Source organism: Cyprinodon variegatus, unplaced genomic scaffold (assembly GCF_000732505.1).
Source record: "Cyprinodon variegatus isolate N-32 unplaced genomic scaffold, C_variegatus-1.0 Scaffold65, whole genome shotgun sequence".
NCBI classification, from domain to species: domain Eukaryota; kingdom Metazoa; phylum Chordata; class Actinopteri; order Cyprinodontiformes; family Cyprinodontidae; genus Cyprinodon; species Cyprinodon variegatus.
The window spans coordinates 432458-451350 of NW_015150518.1; the positions used below are offsets into that span (position 1 = coordinate 432458).

The 18893-nt window shown below is 42.9% G+C and overlaps 3 protein-coding genes across 3 annotated transcripts in view; 2 read left to right on the forward strand and 1 right to left on the reverse strand.

Annotated features, from left to right (window-relative positions):
• Nucleotides 1–6896, forward strand: part of LOC107082938 (guanylyl cyclase-activating protein 1-like) — a 7593-nt gene extending 697 nt beyond the window's left edge. Inside the window, exons 2-4 of the mRNA XM_015371835.1 lie at nucleotides 2516–2665; nucleotides 6596–6683; nucleotides 6760–6896. Of these exons, the coding sequence (XP_015227321.1) occupies nucleotides 2516–2665; nucleotides 6596–6683; nucleotides 6760–6896 (375 nt within the window). The remainder of the gene's footprint in view (nucleotides 1–2515; nucleotides 2666–6595; nucleotides 6684–6759) is intronic.
• Nucleotides 6897–9085: 2189 nt separating this feature from the next.
• Nucleotides 9086–16203, reverse strand: alg8 (ALG8, alpha-1,3-glucosyltransferase). The gene is made up of 13 exons (XM_015371816.1): nucleotides 16102–16203; nucleotides 14460–14538; nucleotides 14190–14383; nucleotides 12759–12868; nucleotides 12615–12682; nucleotides 12401–12527; nucleotides 11684–11787; nucleotides 11478–11598; nucleotides 11243–11382; nucleotides 10957–11096; nucleotides 10782–10879; nucleotides 9647–9719; nucleotides 9086–9568 (listed from the first exon to the last, which is right to left on the reverse strand). The coding sequence occupies exons 1-13, from the start codon at nucleotides 16185–16187 to the stop codon at nucleotides 9343–9345; spliced, it is 1566 nt and encodes a 521-aa protein (XP_015227302.1). The 5' UTR covers nucleotides 16188–16203; the 3' UTR covers nucleotides 9086–9342.
• Nucleotides 16204–17293: 1090 nt separating this feature from the next.
• Nucleotides 17294–18893, forward strand: part of ccdc90b (coiled-coil domain containing 90B) — a 7943-nt gene continuing 6343 nt past the window's right edge. The window contains exon 1 of the mRNA XM_015371819.1: nucleotides 17294–17493. The gene's annotated coding sequence lies outside the window, so the exon portion shown is untranslated. The remainder of the gene's footprint in view (nucleotides 17494–18893) is intronic.

An 18893-nucleotide genomic window follows, 5' to 3' on the forward strand; every position in this document is an offset into this window, starting at 1 on the left:
GGATGGATGGATGGATGGATGGATGGATGGATGGATGGATGGATGGATGGATGGATGGATGGATGGATGGATGGCATTGTTCCTCCTTTCTGGTTTTAATCAAGCACTAAGATGCAGAACCTTCTTTCAGTACTTCGGTGACTTGTTCAAAGTTCAGTTAACTGAACCCAAACAGCTGCTATGTTTGGTTCTGAAAAGAAACGGACAGGCTGGTGATGAGGCTCAGCTATGGGTGAACCCGACTGGTCAGTTTCACCTAATTTCAATGACCAGGACCTTTAGAAATGTATGCCATATCCTTTGCAGGAGTCCAGTGCAGCGCTAGAGAGACCAGAACGGGTTTGGGAAGGAAGTAAAACAAGGGATTCTCAACATAGGAACCGGCATACTGACTTTTTTACTGAGCTCATGATTGTCTTTACCTCTTTGTAAAGAGTGGGCTGTTTCCACCAAATTCCTCTGTTTCCGGGTAGTAACTGGGCTCTTTGGAATCAACTATTGATGAATGCCTGTTCTTGATGCTGATTGAGGCCTTGGAGGTCTCAGTTGTTCCCTGAAGCTGCTACTTGGTTTCAGGATTTTAATAACTTTCTAGTCCAGTTTGGTTCTGCTCATCATTTACTGTCAACCTGGATATCATCAGAACATCACCAACCCATAGTGTCATGGTATGATCAGATATTTTCTACCTGTGATCACCTCCAAAGCTTATTACCATGATGCTCTGACAGGACTCAAGCTATTCTGATGTCCTGGATTCTTTCAGTTAGTAACATGTTCTACATTTCTTCACTTTTATTAAAGAAAAAAGTTATTTTTATAGGAATATTACTGTTTCTCGGTTTTATTCAGATTTTTTTTCTGTTATTTTCAAACTTCAGCCACAACCTTAATTTGAAGGAGGGGTTCAGGGCTTGGATGAACCTAGAGCTGGGGTCTCTAACTCAAACCTTGAGGGCCGGCATCCTACTACATTTAGATGGATCCCTTGTTCTAAAGACTTGAATCAGATAGCTTAACCGCTGCAGAAGCAACGATCAAGCTCTACTAATTAGTTCATATTTTCAGGTGTGTTGAACCAGAGACACAAAAGATGTAGGACATAGACCATTGAGGATCTGAGTCTGAATCCACTGCCCTAGAGAAAGTTGTTGGGGGTTCAAATGCCTCTGGTAGGGTCTCCCAGGTAAACACGCTTTGGGTGACGGGTCAGACAAAGAGGAGTTTCAAAAAGCCAAAGAGATCAAGGCAAGTGACAACACCATGTACAACAGAGCTGGAACCTCACCCTAGAGCCAGGCTTGGTTGGAAGTGCCCTGGCTGTCAGGTTCCTCCTTGCAGGACATGGCCTGGCCAGGCCATAAAGACTGATGCAAATGCATCCCTAAGGGGGCCCACTACCTGCAGGGGGAACAATGAGGCACAGTTAAGATTGGGCAGCAGTCAAATCTGATCCATGGACAATTAAAATGGCTGTGGGGATGTCAGATCTCTCCTCGCTGGGTGAAAGAGTCTGAGCTTGAGCAGAAGGTGGAGTGATACCTTCACTATAGGGTATGGGTCTGCCTGAAGCTGTTTCTGTACAGGTTTCAAGTGGAACCCAGCGGGGGACAACAGCAGTGAGGGATGTCATCAAGTTAAAGATGGAGTCTTAATGAGCCTAGTTGGTTTGTTGGACTCCTGAGGCAGTAAGCATGATTGCAGTGTGAACAGTGATTGCCGCAGCAAAGACAGGCCTTGGAGGAGTTTAGAGGGACCATGGAGAAAGACTATGGGTCAACAACAAAGTAGCCGAGATGAGAATCAGCTCCACCTTGCATTTTTCAGGTCATGGAGAGTTCCTGCCTCAAGTGGAGAACTTCAAGTATCTTGGGGTATTGTTCATGAGTGAGGGAAAAAGATGGCCAGGATGGAGGGACTGTCACCTGGCAATGGAGCCCCTTTGGCTTCCCCCAGCAGGGCTGGAGGAGATTTCTGGGGACAGGGAAGTCTGGGAATCTCTACTGAGATAATGATGATCACTTATTTTTCTTTATTTATTTTTGTCTATTCCTTTGATCTTAACTTGATTTGTAATCCTATTTTATTATGTGAGGTGATTTATTAGTCGTTCACCATCTTGATGTTTAAAGTTTCTTTAAGGTATAAAAGTCTTGATCAGTTAATTTATTCTCCTTGTATTTAAAATTAAGATATTCTAACTGTTTCTATTCCTATTAAAACTATTCCTGTTAAAAGGGAGTTTTTCCTCTCCACTGTCGCAAGAAGCATGCTCAGTGTGAGGGATTGCTTTCGAGTCAAGGAGCCGTTACAATCAACTAGTTTGCCTTAGATATAAACCTTTGAATCAATTTGACTGGATGATCTGGTGAACTGAATTGAATTGAATTAACACATACTGTATTTTAGACTTAATCTATTCTATTTTCTTTGGGTCCTTAATCAGTACCAGGCAGTGAAGCTTTAAATAGACTCAGAACCTGGTGTGGGTTTTTACTCCCTGCTCTGTCTGCAGGACGGCTATATTGACTTTGTGGAGTACATCGCTGCCATCAGCCTGCTGCTGAAAGGAGAAATCAACCAGAAGCTGAAGTGGTACTTCAAACTGTTCGACCAGGACGGCAACGGGAAAATCGACAAGGATGAGCTGGAAACCATCTTCACAGTGAGTTGTTTATATCACCATATCATCTGCTTTATTTGCAAACCATTGGGTCACATTATGACTGAGGCCATTAGGAGCTTAGTTGTTTTATCTGACATAAATTAACAACCTGTCAATTCACTGCATCACCAGAACATTTTTAATTCCATCTACTCAGTTTTTGGTCCTGCAGGCCTCCGTAATAGAAATGCTAAGAGGTCAACCGATTAATTTATCAATTAACAATCAGGCTTAATGAAGGCAATCCTGAAATAGTTATGAATGAACCTCTTTACATACAGGTACAGCTGAGGAGAGTTAGATTAAATCATGCTAAACTCTGCCCCCTACTGACAGAAGGTGATAAATGCAGCCTGAGTGAAGAGAACCTAAACATGAAGGAAGCAATGAACAGATGGCATGAGGTGGGCTTTCAGGAGGATTTTTGAGCTGTAAACAGTTAGATGGTTGAGTTTGTGTCTGACCCGGACTCTCAGGGGACCCAGCAGGGCCCATTCTGAATCGCTCTGTTTTGTCTTTAAGCTGCTTGTTCTTTGTTTAGGAGCTACAAAAACTGCAAATCTAAAACCGTCTGAGCTTCTCAGCCCAGAAGGCTTTAAATCCACTTTACAGACCTGGACACCAGATTACTCCTAATCTATTTGTTAGAGCAGAATTTATTTTGTACAGATTAACTCTGGACCTGAGTTACTGCTTGTCCGTTTCAGATTCAGGACTAGTTCACCTAGAATAAAAACTAAAGTCAAAATTTCAGTTCAGTTTGGATGATTTCTAACTAAAAGGCTGAATAATGAGGGATAAATCTTTAAAGATCAGCTTTATTACTTTCTTCAGAGCCAGAAGTTTACATACACAGAGGTCACTGTAGCTTTAAGCTCTTTAAGAAAGTCTTGATGAAGAACGGTTAGCAAGCTTCTGATGGAGCCACAGGAGGAGGAGTTTCTTAAAAAAGCGCCTCAAACCTTTTCCTGTAAAGCTGGAAAATGAACCTTGCGATTAACAGCAGTCCTAAAGGCACCAGGCCATATTTCTTTTTTACATTCAGAAGAAAGAAGAAATCAGTCTGACGGCACCATCCCAGCTCGGAAGTTCAGGAGAGGCAGCATAATACTGCGGGCTATATTTGCTGTACCAGACAACGTAAATGTTATCTCAAATGAAGACACCAGCCAAGAAATGAAAGTTTTGGCATAAATAGGGGCGTTGTTATGTCCATGCTTTAGCATTTAACATCTAGACGGCGTGTCTCAACAAACCAGCAGATTAGTTCATAGAGGTTTGGGGGCAACTGGGTCAAGTTCTAGAGAGTCCATACCAGACCCAGAGGAAACGAGTGGAGCAAAGCTACAATCCTTAAGGGCTGTTTATCCTCCCGCAGCGGTGTTGCAGTGAGCTTGTCACAGGTATTTTTGAGGGCAGATTAGACTTCTGCATCGGCAGACATTAAATGTCGCTTGGGTCTGGTCATTAACCAGTTTTGCTGGTATGCTTCTGCACCATCGGTCTGGAATTTCTAGGGATGCGCATCAGTTTCCCGCCAAAGCGCAAGTGGGAGCCTATTCAAGAACTTGCGAGGTCTTCGGCAGATGGTCACGAGAACTTCGGCGGCGCCTGCGACACTGCTTGACATTGAAGGGGAACTGGTTCTGTTAATGGAGTTGGCAAAAAGACAGACTAACCTTTCGTTGTTGTTGTCAATCATGGTTGTTCCTCGGTTTTTAAAAAAGGCGCGTCCAGCACTGAATCGAGAAGGTTGACCACACAGACAGCCAGAAGGGCATACCAAGGACAGCTTCTTTTTCGTCTGCTCACTTCCGCTTGAGGTCTGCGCAGGTTTGCAACCGTCTGACTCGTAGTCAGGATTTTTTGAGGTGCGCAACGACGGTTGAAGAACCTCTGCCCGGGGGCCGTGGTCACAGATACAGATTTGACGGTTGCAGAGGCTATGCATCAGAAGCATAAATTGGCCTTTAGGCTCAATTTTGAAGCGTGGTCTGCACTATGTTATTCTACGCCACAACGCAAGAGGGACAATCAGGAACTAGCTGTGTGTGTAGATATGGCTAAGGCGGTGAGGAGGTGGGGGCAAGTTTTTGCGATAATGGAGTGACATGAGGGCAAAAAAGAGCGGGGATCTAGGTGGAAAAAGGGTCTCTGTGTTCTCACGCACCTCACTCTTCTAGCTGGTCCATCTTTAGGAGTCGTTTTCCACAATGGCGGTCATACAAACAAAACAAGCCGCTAATGTACCAAACAGAAAATATGCGTAATGTAGAGCGGATGTAGATTTGACCAATCAGAGGCCTCCTGTCTGCGGTCACCTACAATTCTGGACAGATGCATCAGAGGGGCGTCTCTGCGTTCACTGCGACACACGCAGACGACCTGGTTTCTGAGTATAAATCAGCCTTTATGTAGGAAGGTTCTGACAGGAGCAAAAAGTGTAGGGGTTCTAGACAGAAACACAAAACAAGCAAAACGAGTCTGAAAGTTTGAAAATGGGAAGAATGAAAAGTTCTGAATGGAAAAGAAGGAAAAATATATATTTTTTCTAACTTTAAGTTTTAATCTAAAACATTTAAAATAAAATTCTGGCTAGATTTGACTCAGATTAAAAGTCTTTAAAGTTTCTTCTTCCCAAAATATTGTTTTAAATCCACTAAATTTCAGGTAGAAATTTGAGGAATTTGGTTTCTGCTCCTTATCTTCTTCTCAGCCCAAAGAAACCAGAATCACTGGGATTAATGAAAAAAGAAACGCTTCAAATTTCCTCATGAACAAAGTTAAGCATTCGACCTTCTGTGATCTTCATCGCTGCTGAATCCAGCTCATAACAGGAGCCTGATGAAGACGAAGGAGGTTTAACTGGGACCTGAGGCAGCAGCCAACAGAGACGGATTAACTCTGAAATTAGCCGAGTGTTAATCTGCTGACTGAACTCTCTGTACTTAGAGCTCACATGATCCACCAGAACCACCCAGAATTCTTCCTGGTTCTGTCTCGCCGTTGATAGAAAATTATTCTGATTTTGTTTTCTCTGAAGATTTCCTTTAAATTTGGTTCTGATCCCGACAGTTAAGGTTCTAAACAAACCGGACCGAGTTCCTGCAGTTTCTTTTTAAAATTCGCCTCCACTCATTTTTGGGTGTTTCTGTTTCTACTTTCTGGTACCAAACAGTAAACGGTGTCACTACTCGATCCGTTCTGGAAGCATGATCCGTCCGGCTTATGCACGAACAGATATACATCCTTAACTCTCCTTAACTCACTAAACAACGCTACTACACATCTTTATAATACCACAGTGTTAAAATGAAACAAAAACAAACTCAAAAAGACTAGATTTATGTTTATATCCAAAGCCGAAAATGTTAGTCACCGGTAGTAGCGTATGATCCCATTTCCGGTGCAGATTGGGCACAGAGTGATAAAACAGAAAGGATTTTAAGGCATTTATTTTCTCAGGAAATACATTATTAACCTTTAACACATTATATTTTGTATGTTTACTATTTTTGGGGAGGGAAAAATGTCATTAAGGTCTTTTTAACTAAATAAAATAGAGGGCGACCCAGATGTATATCTGGATGCGCATGTGCCATTGTGCTGATGGCGCATGCGCAGAACGGATCATGCACCCGGGACGGATCGGTTTGTGACAAACGGCTCGATGAAGCAGCCGGGTTCTGGTTCCTCAGCCTGGATAAGGACTGACCCTTATCTATGCCAACAGGAGGCCCCTTGGTTCATTTGGTCTGATCATCAGAACCGAAACGAGTCCAAATATAATTAGTTGAAAAATGCATTTAACTCTCATAATCATCAATCTGCCCAGAGAAGCAAACAAAGGATCCAAATGACCAGAACCAATCAGATGGTCACTCGGTTCCATCGCGCTGACAGATATTGTGCGTCTGTCTCCCCTTACAGGCCATCCAGGACATCACACGGAACAGGGACATCGACCCGGAGGAGATCGTCACGCTCATCTTTGAGCGGATTGATGTGAAGGGTGAAGGTAAGGAGAGCATCCAGTCCAGAACCAGAACCTGAACTGGTTTGCCGCCTCATGTTGACCTTTGACCTCTTTCCAGGTGAGTTGACGCTGGAAGAGTTCATCGACGGAGCCAAGGAACATCCGGACATCATGGAAATGCTGAAGAACCTGATGGACCTGACACCGGTTCTGGAGATCATCGTGAACAGCCGAGAGTCCGCCATCCAGAACTGAAGACCAGAGATCACGATGTAACGGCCGATTAAGCGAATGGCAGGATTCCCGGTGGACGTCTAAAATCTACCCATCAATGCGATCCAAACCCACAGAACCTCACGCTGACCCACATCCACCGCGATTCTGATCCAACTCTTCCACTCGTCCTTTTCCTCAAAGGTTCTCCTGGGAAGATCTGGGGATTTTCAGATCGGAAGCGGCTGATTTTTTTTTAGGACTGAAGTGTCTCCCTGATGGATTCCATGAAACATTAACTTCAGTTCCTTCAGAGAGTAATAATATTTAGGTTGGTATTTATTTATTTTGAAAGGGAGGATCTTTGAGCACTTTTACCCACAGAGATTTATGACTTTTTATACAATAATTATTAAATGAGAGGATTTATTGACAATATTTTCCATCATATTTGATCCCAAAGATCTGTTTGGTTTCCTGTTGCTTTGAGGAGCCGAGAAAAAGTTGGGATCCATATTTATAGAGAACTTCTCAGGCGTTTTTTCTGAACCCAGGAAGAAACTTTACCTCTTGATGGCCCCTGATGTCATTGGAAGCATTTAGCGGCAATGTGTGACTGAAACACACCGAAAGTCCTCTTGAAACATTTAAAGATCAATTAATCCTCAGACTCTGCTCCTCCTGCTCCAGGCCAGTCCATGAACCATCGCAGGTCAGAGCAGGAAAATCCAGGCCAGCAGGACGGACTCTGAAGGACGGATTTATCTCACCTAATGCAGGATTTACAGCTTCCTCTCATTAAGGAACCAACAGGTTCCTCGTGGAGGAAAACCATCGTCAGAAATGAGAGACCCAGAATGAAACAGCTGCTGACATCGAGTGGTCAACAAGGAAAGATTCTGTTTTTTTCAGGATTCTTTTTCCAGAAGGTGAATAGATAGGAAAGCTCAAAATGTGGCCTTTAGCTTAAAGAAAATCTTCACGTTTGGTTATTATGACATTTTTTCCTTTTTTGGGGCCCAAATTCCATCCATGTGTGGTTCTTAAAAATAAATCAAACCCATTCAGCAAATATATTCACACCCCAAGTATCATAAACTATATCCTTCGGTCTCTGAGGTTCGTTAGCTCTGATGTGATGGAAACCTCTGGTGGCCATATTTCCCTCTGCAGCCTAAAATGAACGGAATTCAGTCTGAAGCCGATTTAACCAAAGTGACATAAAAAATGTGACTTTCAGCTGAATAATCTGTCCGTCTCTGGCTAATCAACACTCAACTGACACTTGAAGACAAACTTGTTTTATCTTCAGCTGAAGGAAAAACTTCAGCATTCATCAAAGCCAACTGGCTCCCTGTTGGTGAGGACGTAGGAACTCTTCAAGATTATTCTCTGCTTAAAATAACCAACATATCAGAAATTATTGATCATAGAATCAGTTTGGAGCTCGCTCTGATGGCGGCTAAAGCAATAACCTGGTGTTCATAAAATCATATCAGATTTAAAGGCACTTTTATTGTACATGGTACTGATATTTGTGTTTTGTTGCCTTATTAATAAAGTTTTTGAACAAACTGCCCTGGGTTAGCATCTCAGTGTTTTTTGTTTGGTTACATGTTTTCACTTGTTTTTACAAGTTGTTAAAAACAAAACCCTGCGGTAACCTGGTATACGTGTGTTGTTGACCCTCAAAGGTGAACGCCAACGGCTCTTGGCAGCTTTCCTGGATGGGTATGCAGAAGAACGCCTTAGCGAGATCAAGGACAGTAAAAAAACCTGCAAGTATTCTCTAGATTTGAAATCATCGTTTATGGATTTGGCAACTTTAAAGTTTTACAGAACCAAACGGCGCTTCGAAAAGGCTCCGATTGCTCTAAACTGCAGAAAAAATCAGCCGGTTCAGAATAAAGAAAATCATCAACCAGTAAAGGTCTGGAGACATTTTGTTACTTCAAACTGAATTTAACACTGAAATAAAATTAGGTTTTTATGCATCCATGTTATACATTGAATTCTTAAATTAACTGTTTTTTGAAATAGAGGAACAATAATCGTTCAGTTTGGTATATAGACAATTCCTTGATTCAAATATTTTATAAAATAGATTAAGGAACGGGCTCCACGCCGCTACCTGTATTTCAATGAGGCGGCATCTCAAACCCGAGCCGCCATCTTTGTCTCAGTCCTAACAAGTACCAATGAAAGAGAAACGCAGCAGTGTTAAATTATTTCTTTATTTAGAAAAACATTCAGCAGATCTTTGGTCCTAAACATCTTCAACCCATCAGCCCGTCTTTGACCAAACATTTCCTCACGTTAAACATTTTTTCCACTTGGTTCTTCAGCAGCCGGATGGGAAGCTGGACCGTATCTGAACAGATGTGACCAGAACCCAGGCTGAAAACCTTTTTCCTCCTCAGGGGTCCATTAGTTCTGTGTCAGTGTCTCCCAGAAGCAGCTGGCACCGGCCCGTTTGGACCTTCTGACCTCACAGCTGTTTGGCTTTGCCGTCTGAGCGCAGCAGAGTGACGTATAGACGCAGGAAGGAGTAGCTGACCCCCAGGGCGCAGTACACCGAGGTCACCAACAGGGGGAGGAACGGCAGCTTCTGTTGCCACGGTGACAGAGGGAAGATGAACTCGCACCCGATCGCCACAGCAACCAGCCCCAGCAGGTAGACGATCTCCAGAGGACGGAGCAGAGAGCCCTGGGCCCTGAGGGGACAGTAATCCGATTACATCCAGACTCAGATTGGACCGACAGAACCGGACCGGTGACAGGTGTTCCTTTACCTGTGCAGCTTCCCGAGGGCAGAGAAGGAGAAGACGGTGAACATCAGCATCAGGCACACTTTGATCGGCAGCTCTGGAAACACGAGTCAGAACATTTAGGAGAACCTTCAACCAACAGAACCACATCAACACGTCTCATTAAACGTCCCGAAACAAAAACCAAACGATAAACTCAGGGGGGCGTTTTCTCTCAGGCCTCCAGGAGACTCTGCTCTACTTTAACCGGTCCGTCTGCAGAAGAACCCAGAAGATCAAAGCAACCCATGAATCCTGGAGAGCTTCCCAATAAAGGAAGGAAGGGAGTCAACAGTCAGACCATCAGGGTGGCTGAGGGTTTGGACAAAACGTTCACTTCTGTCTGCTGATTGTTTGGACAAATGGAACAGATACCAGCAGCTGGAACTGGTTCCTTCTTCTGGCGGGAGTCAAATGAACAACTAAAAATGTTAAAATGGAGGTTGGAAGGTGGTTGGCACCAGACGGACCGGTCCATCACTACCTGTGGAACCATCTCAGGTTTACAGAGAAGCTTGGAAAACATCTGCTAAGCCACAGTGATGGATCTATTGAGCATTTTCTATGTTTAAGGCTGTGGTGTGAAGCCTGCTGGGAGCCCCTCCCCCCTCCAAAGCGCCATCAGTCAGTCTCACTGGGTAGCAGGATATTATATCATGTCTTCCTCTCATCCAATGCGGTTCCTCTGCTGCATTTTAATTAAATCTGACGATATAAAAACATTCATAGAAGTAGTTTGAAGTAAATACTAATGATTTTTTGTTTAAAGCTGATTTAGTCTTGTTAATCTCCTTCTCTCATCAGTGTTAATAATTCTCTATCCTAGAGTTAAAATACTTTTACTTATAAATTTATTTTGTATGTTTTTGTTCCAAATGTGTAACAAATAGATTCTATTTGGGTCAATGAGTAGAATCAATAAATTCTCATCGATATCCGTCTCCAGTGAGCAGCGGCGGCTCTGAATGTTGTCATGGTAACATGGACCAACATCTCAGAGGATCGTTTGGATGCTGTTTAATCTGTGACATGAGTTAAAGCAGGAGGAGCTACAGGACGAGGAGTCAGAACTGAGCTTATCTTCAACAAACGGCCTTCAGAATAAAAGCTTCCTGTTTACCTGCGGGGGTGAAGATCAGCGGGAACAGGGAGTAATGTCCAGTGGTGGTCAGAACCAGGAAAATCCCAGCATCCTCTCTGCTCTCCACCGCCAGGATGCTGCAGGCAGAAACAAACATGAGGACTCGGGTGCATACGGAGCGATGGCGCCCCCTGCTGCAGGATGAGGGTCAGACCTGAGCGGCAGGATGGCGATGAGGATGGCTTTCTCGTGGACGTGCCATCCGAACATGAAGGAGGCAAGAGCACAGATCAGCAGGCAGCGCAAGAAGGCCCGGCTCCCGCGTGGACGCCGCCAGATGGAGAGCAGCGCCGGCTGGGGAAAAAAACCCACAGAATAAAATGGCTTCCGCACTGATCTGGGTCAATTGGTCCAAATTTGTCTCCAGGGAAACAGAACCAAAACACAGCCTTCAGTAACCAGCGGGTCCGATCAAACAGGCCAGCGTGGTTCAGACTCACCAGGATGGACAGCAGCGTGCAAACGAGTGTAACTGCGGGAGAGACGGACGGGAGGACGGCGTGCTGGAACTCCTGGACCAACCCGCCCGTCATGGAGGCTCGAGGAAGCTCCGCCTCCTTCACCAGCTTCAGACGAACACCTAGAAGAAAAAACAAGGAGGGTTTGGACCTTCATCGGCTTCCAGAACATCATCATCAATAGCTGCTGCCGTATCAGGTCCAATCATCTCCTCACCCAGAACCGCCAGCAGCTTATCGGCGCTGTTGTAGAGGGCCCAGACGTTGGGGGCCCAGTAGGCGTGGCACAGGCCCCGCTTGAAGGGGAAGAGTCGGGATAAAACCTGGGAGAGCTGGCCCTGGAAACACCACCACCATCATCATCATCATCATCAGGTGGGGGTGGGGGGTGTGGGTCTGGGGTCAGAGGAAGGAGGGACTCACCATGGCAACAAACGGCCCGAAGGACAGAGCGAAGACGGAGGAGACGATTGAGCCCAGAGCCAGCAGGCGCAGCGGGCTGAAGCTGCTCCACCGGATGGAGCCGTCTGCAGGAGGAGGAGAAGAAACGGACCAACTAGGATCAGAACCAGAACCTGAAGCAGCCCCGAATGTCACCGCCCGACCCGTACCATCAGCTCATTACATCCGGGTCGCCCTCGATTTCATTTAGTAGAAATGGACCTAAATTATGTTTTTTCCCTCCTTAAAAATAGTAAGTTTACTAAACTATAATGTGTTAAAGGTTAATGATACGTCTTAAGATCCTTTCTGTTTTATCAGTTGTTCTGCCTTTTCTGTATCGGAAATGGGAACCTAACGCTACTTCCAGTGGCTTTTCGGCTTTGGATTTAAACATAAATCTAGTCTTAAGTTTTATGTTTTCCTTTAGTGTTAACATTATGTTATATAATGGTTAACCTAAAGAAAGACCCAAATAAAATGCAGATTAACATGTTTTAATCATATTTTACCAGACTGCTCTGAGCATGTCCGATGATGACGTCACACAAGCAGTTTAACTGAGAAAATGTAAAAAGCATCAAAATTGTCTCAGAAAAACTCATAAAACTGTTTTTAAAGGTGTGTATTAGCATTCTTTAGTGAGTTAAGGATAGAAATACTTCATTTTAGTATTATAATGATATTATTTAGCATTACCTGGGTGGTCCTTAGTGAAGCAGTAGCTTCTCAGCAGAAAGACGCCGTAAGCTGGAGCCACGTACAGGTAGATGTGCTTCAGGTTCAGCAGGATGGCGAACAGCAGCGCCCCCTGCAGGTGCCTAGACTGATCAGTAAGAAAATGAAGAGGAAACGCCTGTTAGGGGGACTTTCTTTTCTTTAAGAGTGTGTCTAACCCAGCAGCTGTCGGTACCTGCAGGTGTTTGGCCAGAGACAGCAGCAGGAACCCAAACAGGAAGCCGTTATACTGGAAGTGGATGTCTGAGAGCGGCATGAAGGAACCAGACACACATCTAACCTCCATCTGGACCAACAGAACCCTGCAGCTGAAGGATACGGTCCACCAGGAGGAGGCCGAAGTTCCACAGCAGCAGCACGGCCAGGACGAAAGACGGCCGGTTCAGAACCTCCACAGAACCTTTCTGCACCTGAACGCAGCGGCAGCACCTGGAAAAGGAGCAGCCAATCAGCACGCAGATGAGAGGAGAAGGCATCAATTAGGACCTCACAAAAAAAAACAGGAAATGGATAAAAACCCAAATAGAAAATAAATTCTTATTGTTTACAGTCCAACTTTCCTAATCATATATTTTTATATATATTTTTCCTCTTATTTTAATGATTTTCTTTAGTCAAGTTGTCTTTATGCTGATGTAAATGACTTTTTTAGATGTTCAGCAGTTTGAACTGTCATCTTCTATAGAAATAAACCACCATGATGTCATTATAATCACTAATCCTGAGTTGATCGGTCAAGGCAGCCGTACCAGAGCCAGAGGGTCCTCATTCCATTGTTCATACATTAATAAAACCTAAATATTACAGTTGAGACTGAATGAAATGTAAATCAGATCTTTTTTATTAAACAATAATGACGGTAAGCTATTAAAACATTTATAATAATGAACGTTCCATTACGCCAGCGTTTAATAAGCCTTGATTTCTTTGACCAGGTAAACACTGTAGATGTACGACTGAAAAGCTGCCAGGCTCTGCTAACGTCTTAGCCAGGGGTAACCAATTAAAAATCAGCGGAGTGCGGGATCCGTTACTTTAAACAGAATTTTGCACTGAAATAAAATGAGGTTTTTATGCATTCATGTTCCAGAAATTAATTAAAGTTTCATTAGCTAGAGTAGAGAGATTCTACTTACAGCAGTAATTATACCAAGACTGTAAAAAACATGTAACAAAAAATAATAAATAAATAAATAATAATAAAAATAAATTTTTCTTCGGTCAATCTGCTCTATGCAGGACTTCACAGGTGGAAAAGTTTGAGTTTCACCTGGTTTAATTTCATAAGAAGTCTTATTTAAGGAACCGTTGGCTATCTGATTATTAATCGATTAATTGAAAAAAGTAATCAACAGATTAAGTGATTTGCAAAATAATGGTCAGTTGCAGCCCTAGTTAGCATGAGCCGCTAACTTTCCTCAAAGCAGCTGAAGGTTTGGATCATAAAAGCTCCAACTCTTGGAGAAACATTAGGTTTGATGTCTTTGGTCTAAACTGCCTGAACAGAACCGAGGTTCCTCTAACTGGGTCAGTTTTATTGATTTTTAGCTCATTATTGTGGATTTAAAATGTTTGTGATGCTACAGCAGCCATTCTTTATGCTTCCTCGGTTTTCCTGTTCTAAACATCCGGTTCCAGATCAATGAAGTTCAGAATCAACCCAACAGGTGAAGATTGGTTGTTTCATCAGAACTCCCTGATGGACCCAACATCATGAACTGGTTTCCCTTACAGAACCTTCTGGACTCACTCTTTGACGGCGTAGATGAAGAGCAGGTCGGTGAAGACCACCGACAGCCTCTGGAACAGAACGGTGGACGGGCTGGCGTAGTTCAGGTTCTCCACCTGCAGCATGTTCGGGTCAAAGTGCTGCGCCGCCTGTGACAGACCCAGCTCGAACCAGGCAAACAGCGGCGGGTAGTCCAGGGTCCACTCAGAGGAGTTCTGGAACAGATTGAACACCGAGTCAGAAGGCTATCAGGTTCTCCTGGATCCAAACCCAGGTCTGGCTGGTACTGACCTCATGGTACCAGCGGGACACCGGCAGGCTGTGCGTGATGGCCAACCAGTTCCTGTGGACCTCAAAGTCTGTGGAATGACTGGAGACAGACAGAACCGGATCAAAGCAGGTCCAAACAAACATCCCAGACTTGAACCAAGAACCATCCTGCTGCAGTGGATCTCTGAGTCACTTTAATCTAAGAAACCCGGAACCATGGGGCCAGGTCGGGTCATTGAACCTGAACTGATGTTAGAACCAAAAATTCTGGCCGGGCCTGACTGAGGTCCAGTTATCAACATAAAACATTCAGAGCATCTCTGATAATGGATCCAAATCTAAACACAGCAGCTGCTCTGATCCAGCTCCTCCTGGTACCACTGGACCCACAAAGCATTAAGGAACCAAACCAGAAGATGTTACTACATTTCAGCCCATTTTAAAAACTCAACAATCAGAACCTCAAAGCAACAAGAAGGATCTTTAACATAGAAATCTTCAGGTTCTGGTCCATGAAGGAAGAAAACACAGAGCGACCTGCTAGAGAGGCTGGATGCTCAGAGAGCTGAATCAGAGCACATTGAAGGAAAGTTGAGTGGAAGGAAAAATGTCTGACAGGTAAAGTAAAGCATCTTTCTGACGAGGTAAAGGTTTGTCAGAGCTTCAGGAGGCAGACCAGAACCGGAACTAGAACCTGTCATCACTGGAGCTGAACCAGAAACAGCATCAGAGTCCTCCCACTTAGGGAAAAGAACGGGCCACTGCTCCAGGTAAAATTAAATCTGCTTTTCAGAATCCAGACCCCTAATGTTGGAAGAAGAGAGGAGAGATGCTCAGAATCCATGTTATCAACTGGTTCTGGTCCAGTGGGTTTCATCCAGCCAGGCCACACAGCCATCTAACAGAACATTTTAGAAAACTTCTTGCTTCCGTCTAAGAAGCTCTTCTGAAAAACCATGGTTCCAGTTACAGGGTCAAATGGACCGGGTCACGAGCGGCCTGGACTTCTCAGCACCTGAGCAGAACCAGCTGATCCACTCCAAACTGATGCAGTTCAGTCTGTGCACGGCTCTGACCAACTGCTCTGTAGAAACCCTGTTCTGGATTTAATTCATATTATTGGTCTAATTAAAGGTCCGGATTTTCGATTTTCATTCAATTTAAACAGAATAAAAACAAACTACTATATATATATATATATATATATATATATATATATATATATATATATATATATATATATATATATATATAAATATACAATATACTTATATATGACGTTTGATCTCAAATTTCTGAACTGAATCAATGAAATGATCTGAGAACCTCAACTACAGCCAAACAGCGCCATCTAGTGGCTTCACCATTCCTCAGGCTGCTGGTTAGAACACGTCAACTTTTACTCAGAATATACTTTATACCTTAAATTTTGATTTATAAAATCACATCATAAAGTCTAAACACATCATTTTTTAATAACGTCTCCAGACTTGACATTTATCAGTTTGAAGTTCGCTTTTAAGCATTTAAAGTCGCTCTTTATAAGGTAGCTAGCCGCTAGCGGGGTTAGCCTGATGCTAAGTTTTCCTCTAAAATAAAAACCAGCGGGTGTGAATCGGACCCACTGGCCGACAGCATCCCACGAGTGAACGTTTCCACTCACTAAGCGTTGATGAAGAGACATTTGAGCAGAGAAACTCCCACAGCTAACGCCGTGAACCAGCTCCAACTGTCTACCGAAGCCGCCATGACAGCCAGCCGGGAGGCGGATTGAACTCTGAAACTTTATTGATATCAGGGAGACGAACAGAACAGAACCGCGGTCTGCTCTAGTTCACTTTATGTTCTGCATCGTTCTGATAGGAAAGTAAACCGCCTGTTTACCAGTTTTACGGGATTAACTGCTTGACTGATCTGTATAAAGGTTTTATTAATTATATACATCAGATGCGTTCAAGGTAATTTCTTACTATAGGGAAATCCTATATTTCTAGTCAAATAAAAGAAGCTTGTTGAAGAACTAATGTTATTCTCTTTGTAATCACCGTGTTTTGTGGGAAAACAGATCTCAGAATAATTTATTGACAGCAAACATTTAAATCAACGTTATTCTTCTTCTGTTCTATTTAATAATAATAAATATATATATATAAAGAATTGAAAGCTTGTAAAGTTGTCAAGAACGTATTTTATTTTAACTGCTTTTGGTTTTCAAATAGTTTCATTCTGATGTTGTTTTGTTTGAGTTCTTTTTGCCTCGGAATCTTTTATTTGATTTTTTTTTATATACATTTATTAGAAAATGCTTTATAATATAGAAACTAGTACAAATTCCAGTGAACAATCACCAGGGGTTTGAGCAAAAAGTAATAAATAATTAAATAAAAAGTAACTGAATAAAAGTAAAAAATAGCAATAGTAAATAGATGCATGTAAAGGGATTGCAAAGATAATTTTTGCCTCAGATTTAAATGGGGTCTTAAATGGAAGGGCACGTCATTGTTTCCCGAACAGCTGATTGGCTGTCTGGTATTATGGGCAGTGACTGGATGGAACTTCTTCTGAAGCATTAATGGAGATGGAAACTGAAATAAATCTAAATTTATAAGGACGGGAAGAATAAAAAAACCTTTAAAACTAAAATTCCTTTTCATATGGTCTAAATGTGCAGTTTTCTTAAATTAAGTTTAGACGTTAATTGATTTTAGGAAACTACTTTTCAAATTACACTTTAAAAATTGTCTTATTTTAATTTATATTTACCATTATTGGTTTTAACGCGCTATCTAGAAGCAGTACCGAGGTTTTATCACTAGAGGGCTCTATGTTTTCTAAAGATTCTCAGCTGTGGTCTGTCCGGCGGTCCCTGAATGCATCACCGCAGCCCCTTTTCGCCCAGCTGTTTCTGTCTGCGCGCGCCCGGCTGGAGCGCGCTTTAGTAAAGTTTAGCTAAAGTTCGGTGGTACCGGTTTACCGGTTCGGGTAAACACGGCGGCTTCAGGGGTGAAGGCGCTGCTGCGGCGGACTGTCGCGCGGCGGTTTGGCGCGTGGAGAGGTAAGCGCCGCGGGTGGGGGGGCTAAACGGTAATCCAGTTAAATCAGAGGGTCAAAGTGCGCATGTGTCGGTGTGCTTTCAGAACCCGGATAGTTCTGCTGTTACTGCGGTTCTTCTTCAGAATGAGATCAATGTTTGCTCGGTTTCATTTCGGTGCTTCCTGTTGGTTCTCTTCCTGTCTCACATCCTTCCCTCCTGGTCCTCCCTGGGTTTGGTTCTCCATGTTATGGTGGCATCCAAGTCCTTGGATATAAATACCATCAGCATGAAGGACGGGTTGATGGACATGTCCTCTGCCTAAGATCAAGTTGGACATTTTAAATCTCAGATCAGGTTGGAAAAGGATCCTAGTCTGGAGGAAAAGTCTGACTGGAGGATCTTTAGATTCCGGAGCCCTGATTGGATCAGTTTTCAGGATCCTTAGAACTGATCTGGGTTCAGATGAGACTGGTTCTGGATCCACCAGAACACCACATGTTCTAGATCAGGGGTAACCAATTAATAATCAGTGGGTCTGAATAAAGAAAATCATCAACCAGTGAAGGTCAGCTGACATTTTTAATTATAAATAGGGGTGTAAATCACATCCATCATGGTGATTCGATTCAGTATCAATTTCCTGAAACAACGATTCGATTATTTTTAATACTCAAGAATAAACCACGATACGATTCCATTAATTGGTTGTTTTTTTTATTGCCTTACAGACTAGACAATGTTTTATATTTGAAATAAATCAATGAAAACTGCAATATTGTTATGCATTTTATTTGAGAAACAGCAGCCAATAACAGAAGTAGCAAAGTTGTATTCCTCCTAGGCCTATTAAAACCTCATTCCCTGAAAAATGATCACGCCTCGGTGTTAGAGGCTAAAGGAAGCGAGGTAGGAGGGCAAAGTAGGTTTAGCGCCACCGCAGGACGGGAGTCAGAATTACGTCCAGGAACAAATGGATAAAAATAGACCGGAGGACAAAAAAAGCACAACATGAATTGATAGTCCTGTGGACCTGTCGATGTATAGAATCATCAGCTGTTGGATCGATGCATTGATGCAAAACAATTATTATAATCTGTTACTTTAAACAGAATTTAACACTGAAATAAAATTAGGTTATTATGCATCCATGTTATACATTGAATTTTTAAATAAAAATATGTATAAAAAAATTTTTGAAGTGATTTTTGAAGTAAAGAAGAATCGTTCAGTTTGGTATATAGACAATTTCTTGATTCACATATTTTATAAAACACCTGAACTGACCGTTATTTATTTTTTCTAGCTTATTGAGAGCAGTGGGCTTTAGGCTGCTCTGCAAGGCTTTAAACCTTTAAAGTCATTCTAAAGCACAAATCAAGGAGCTCATTCTGAGCCTTGATCCATATTTATTTTTGATTCTG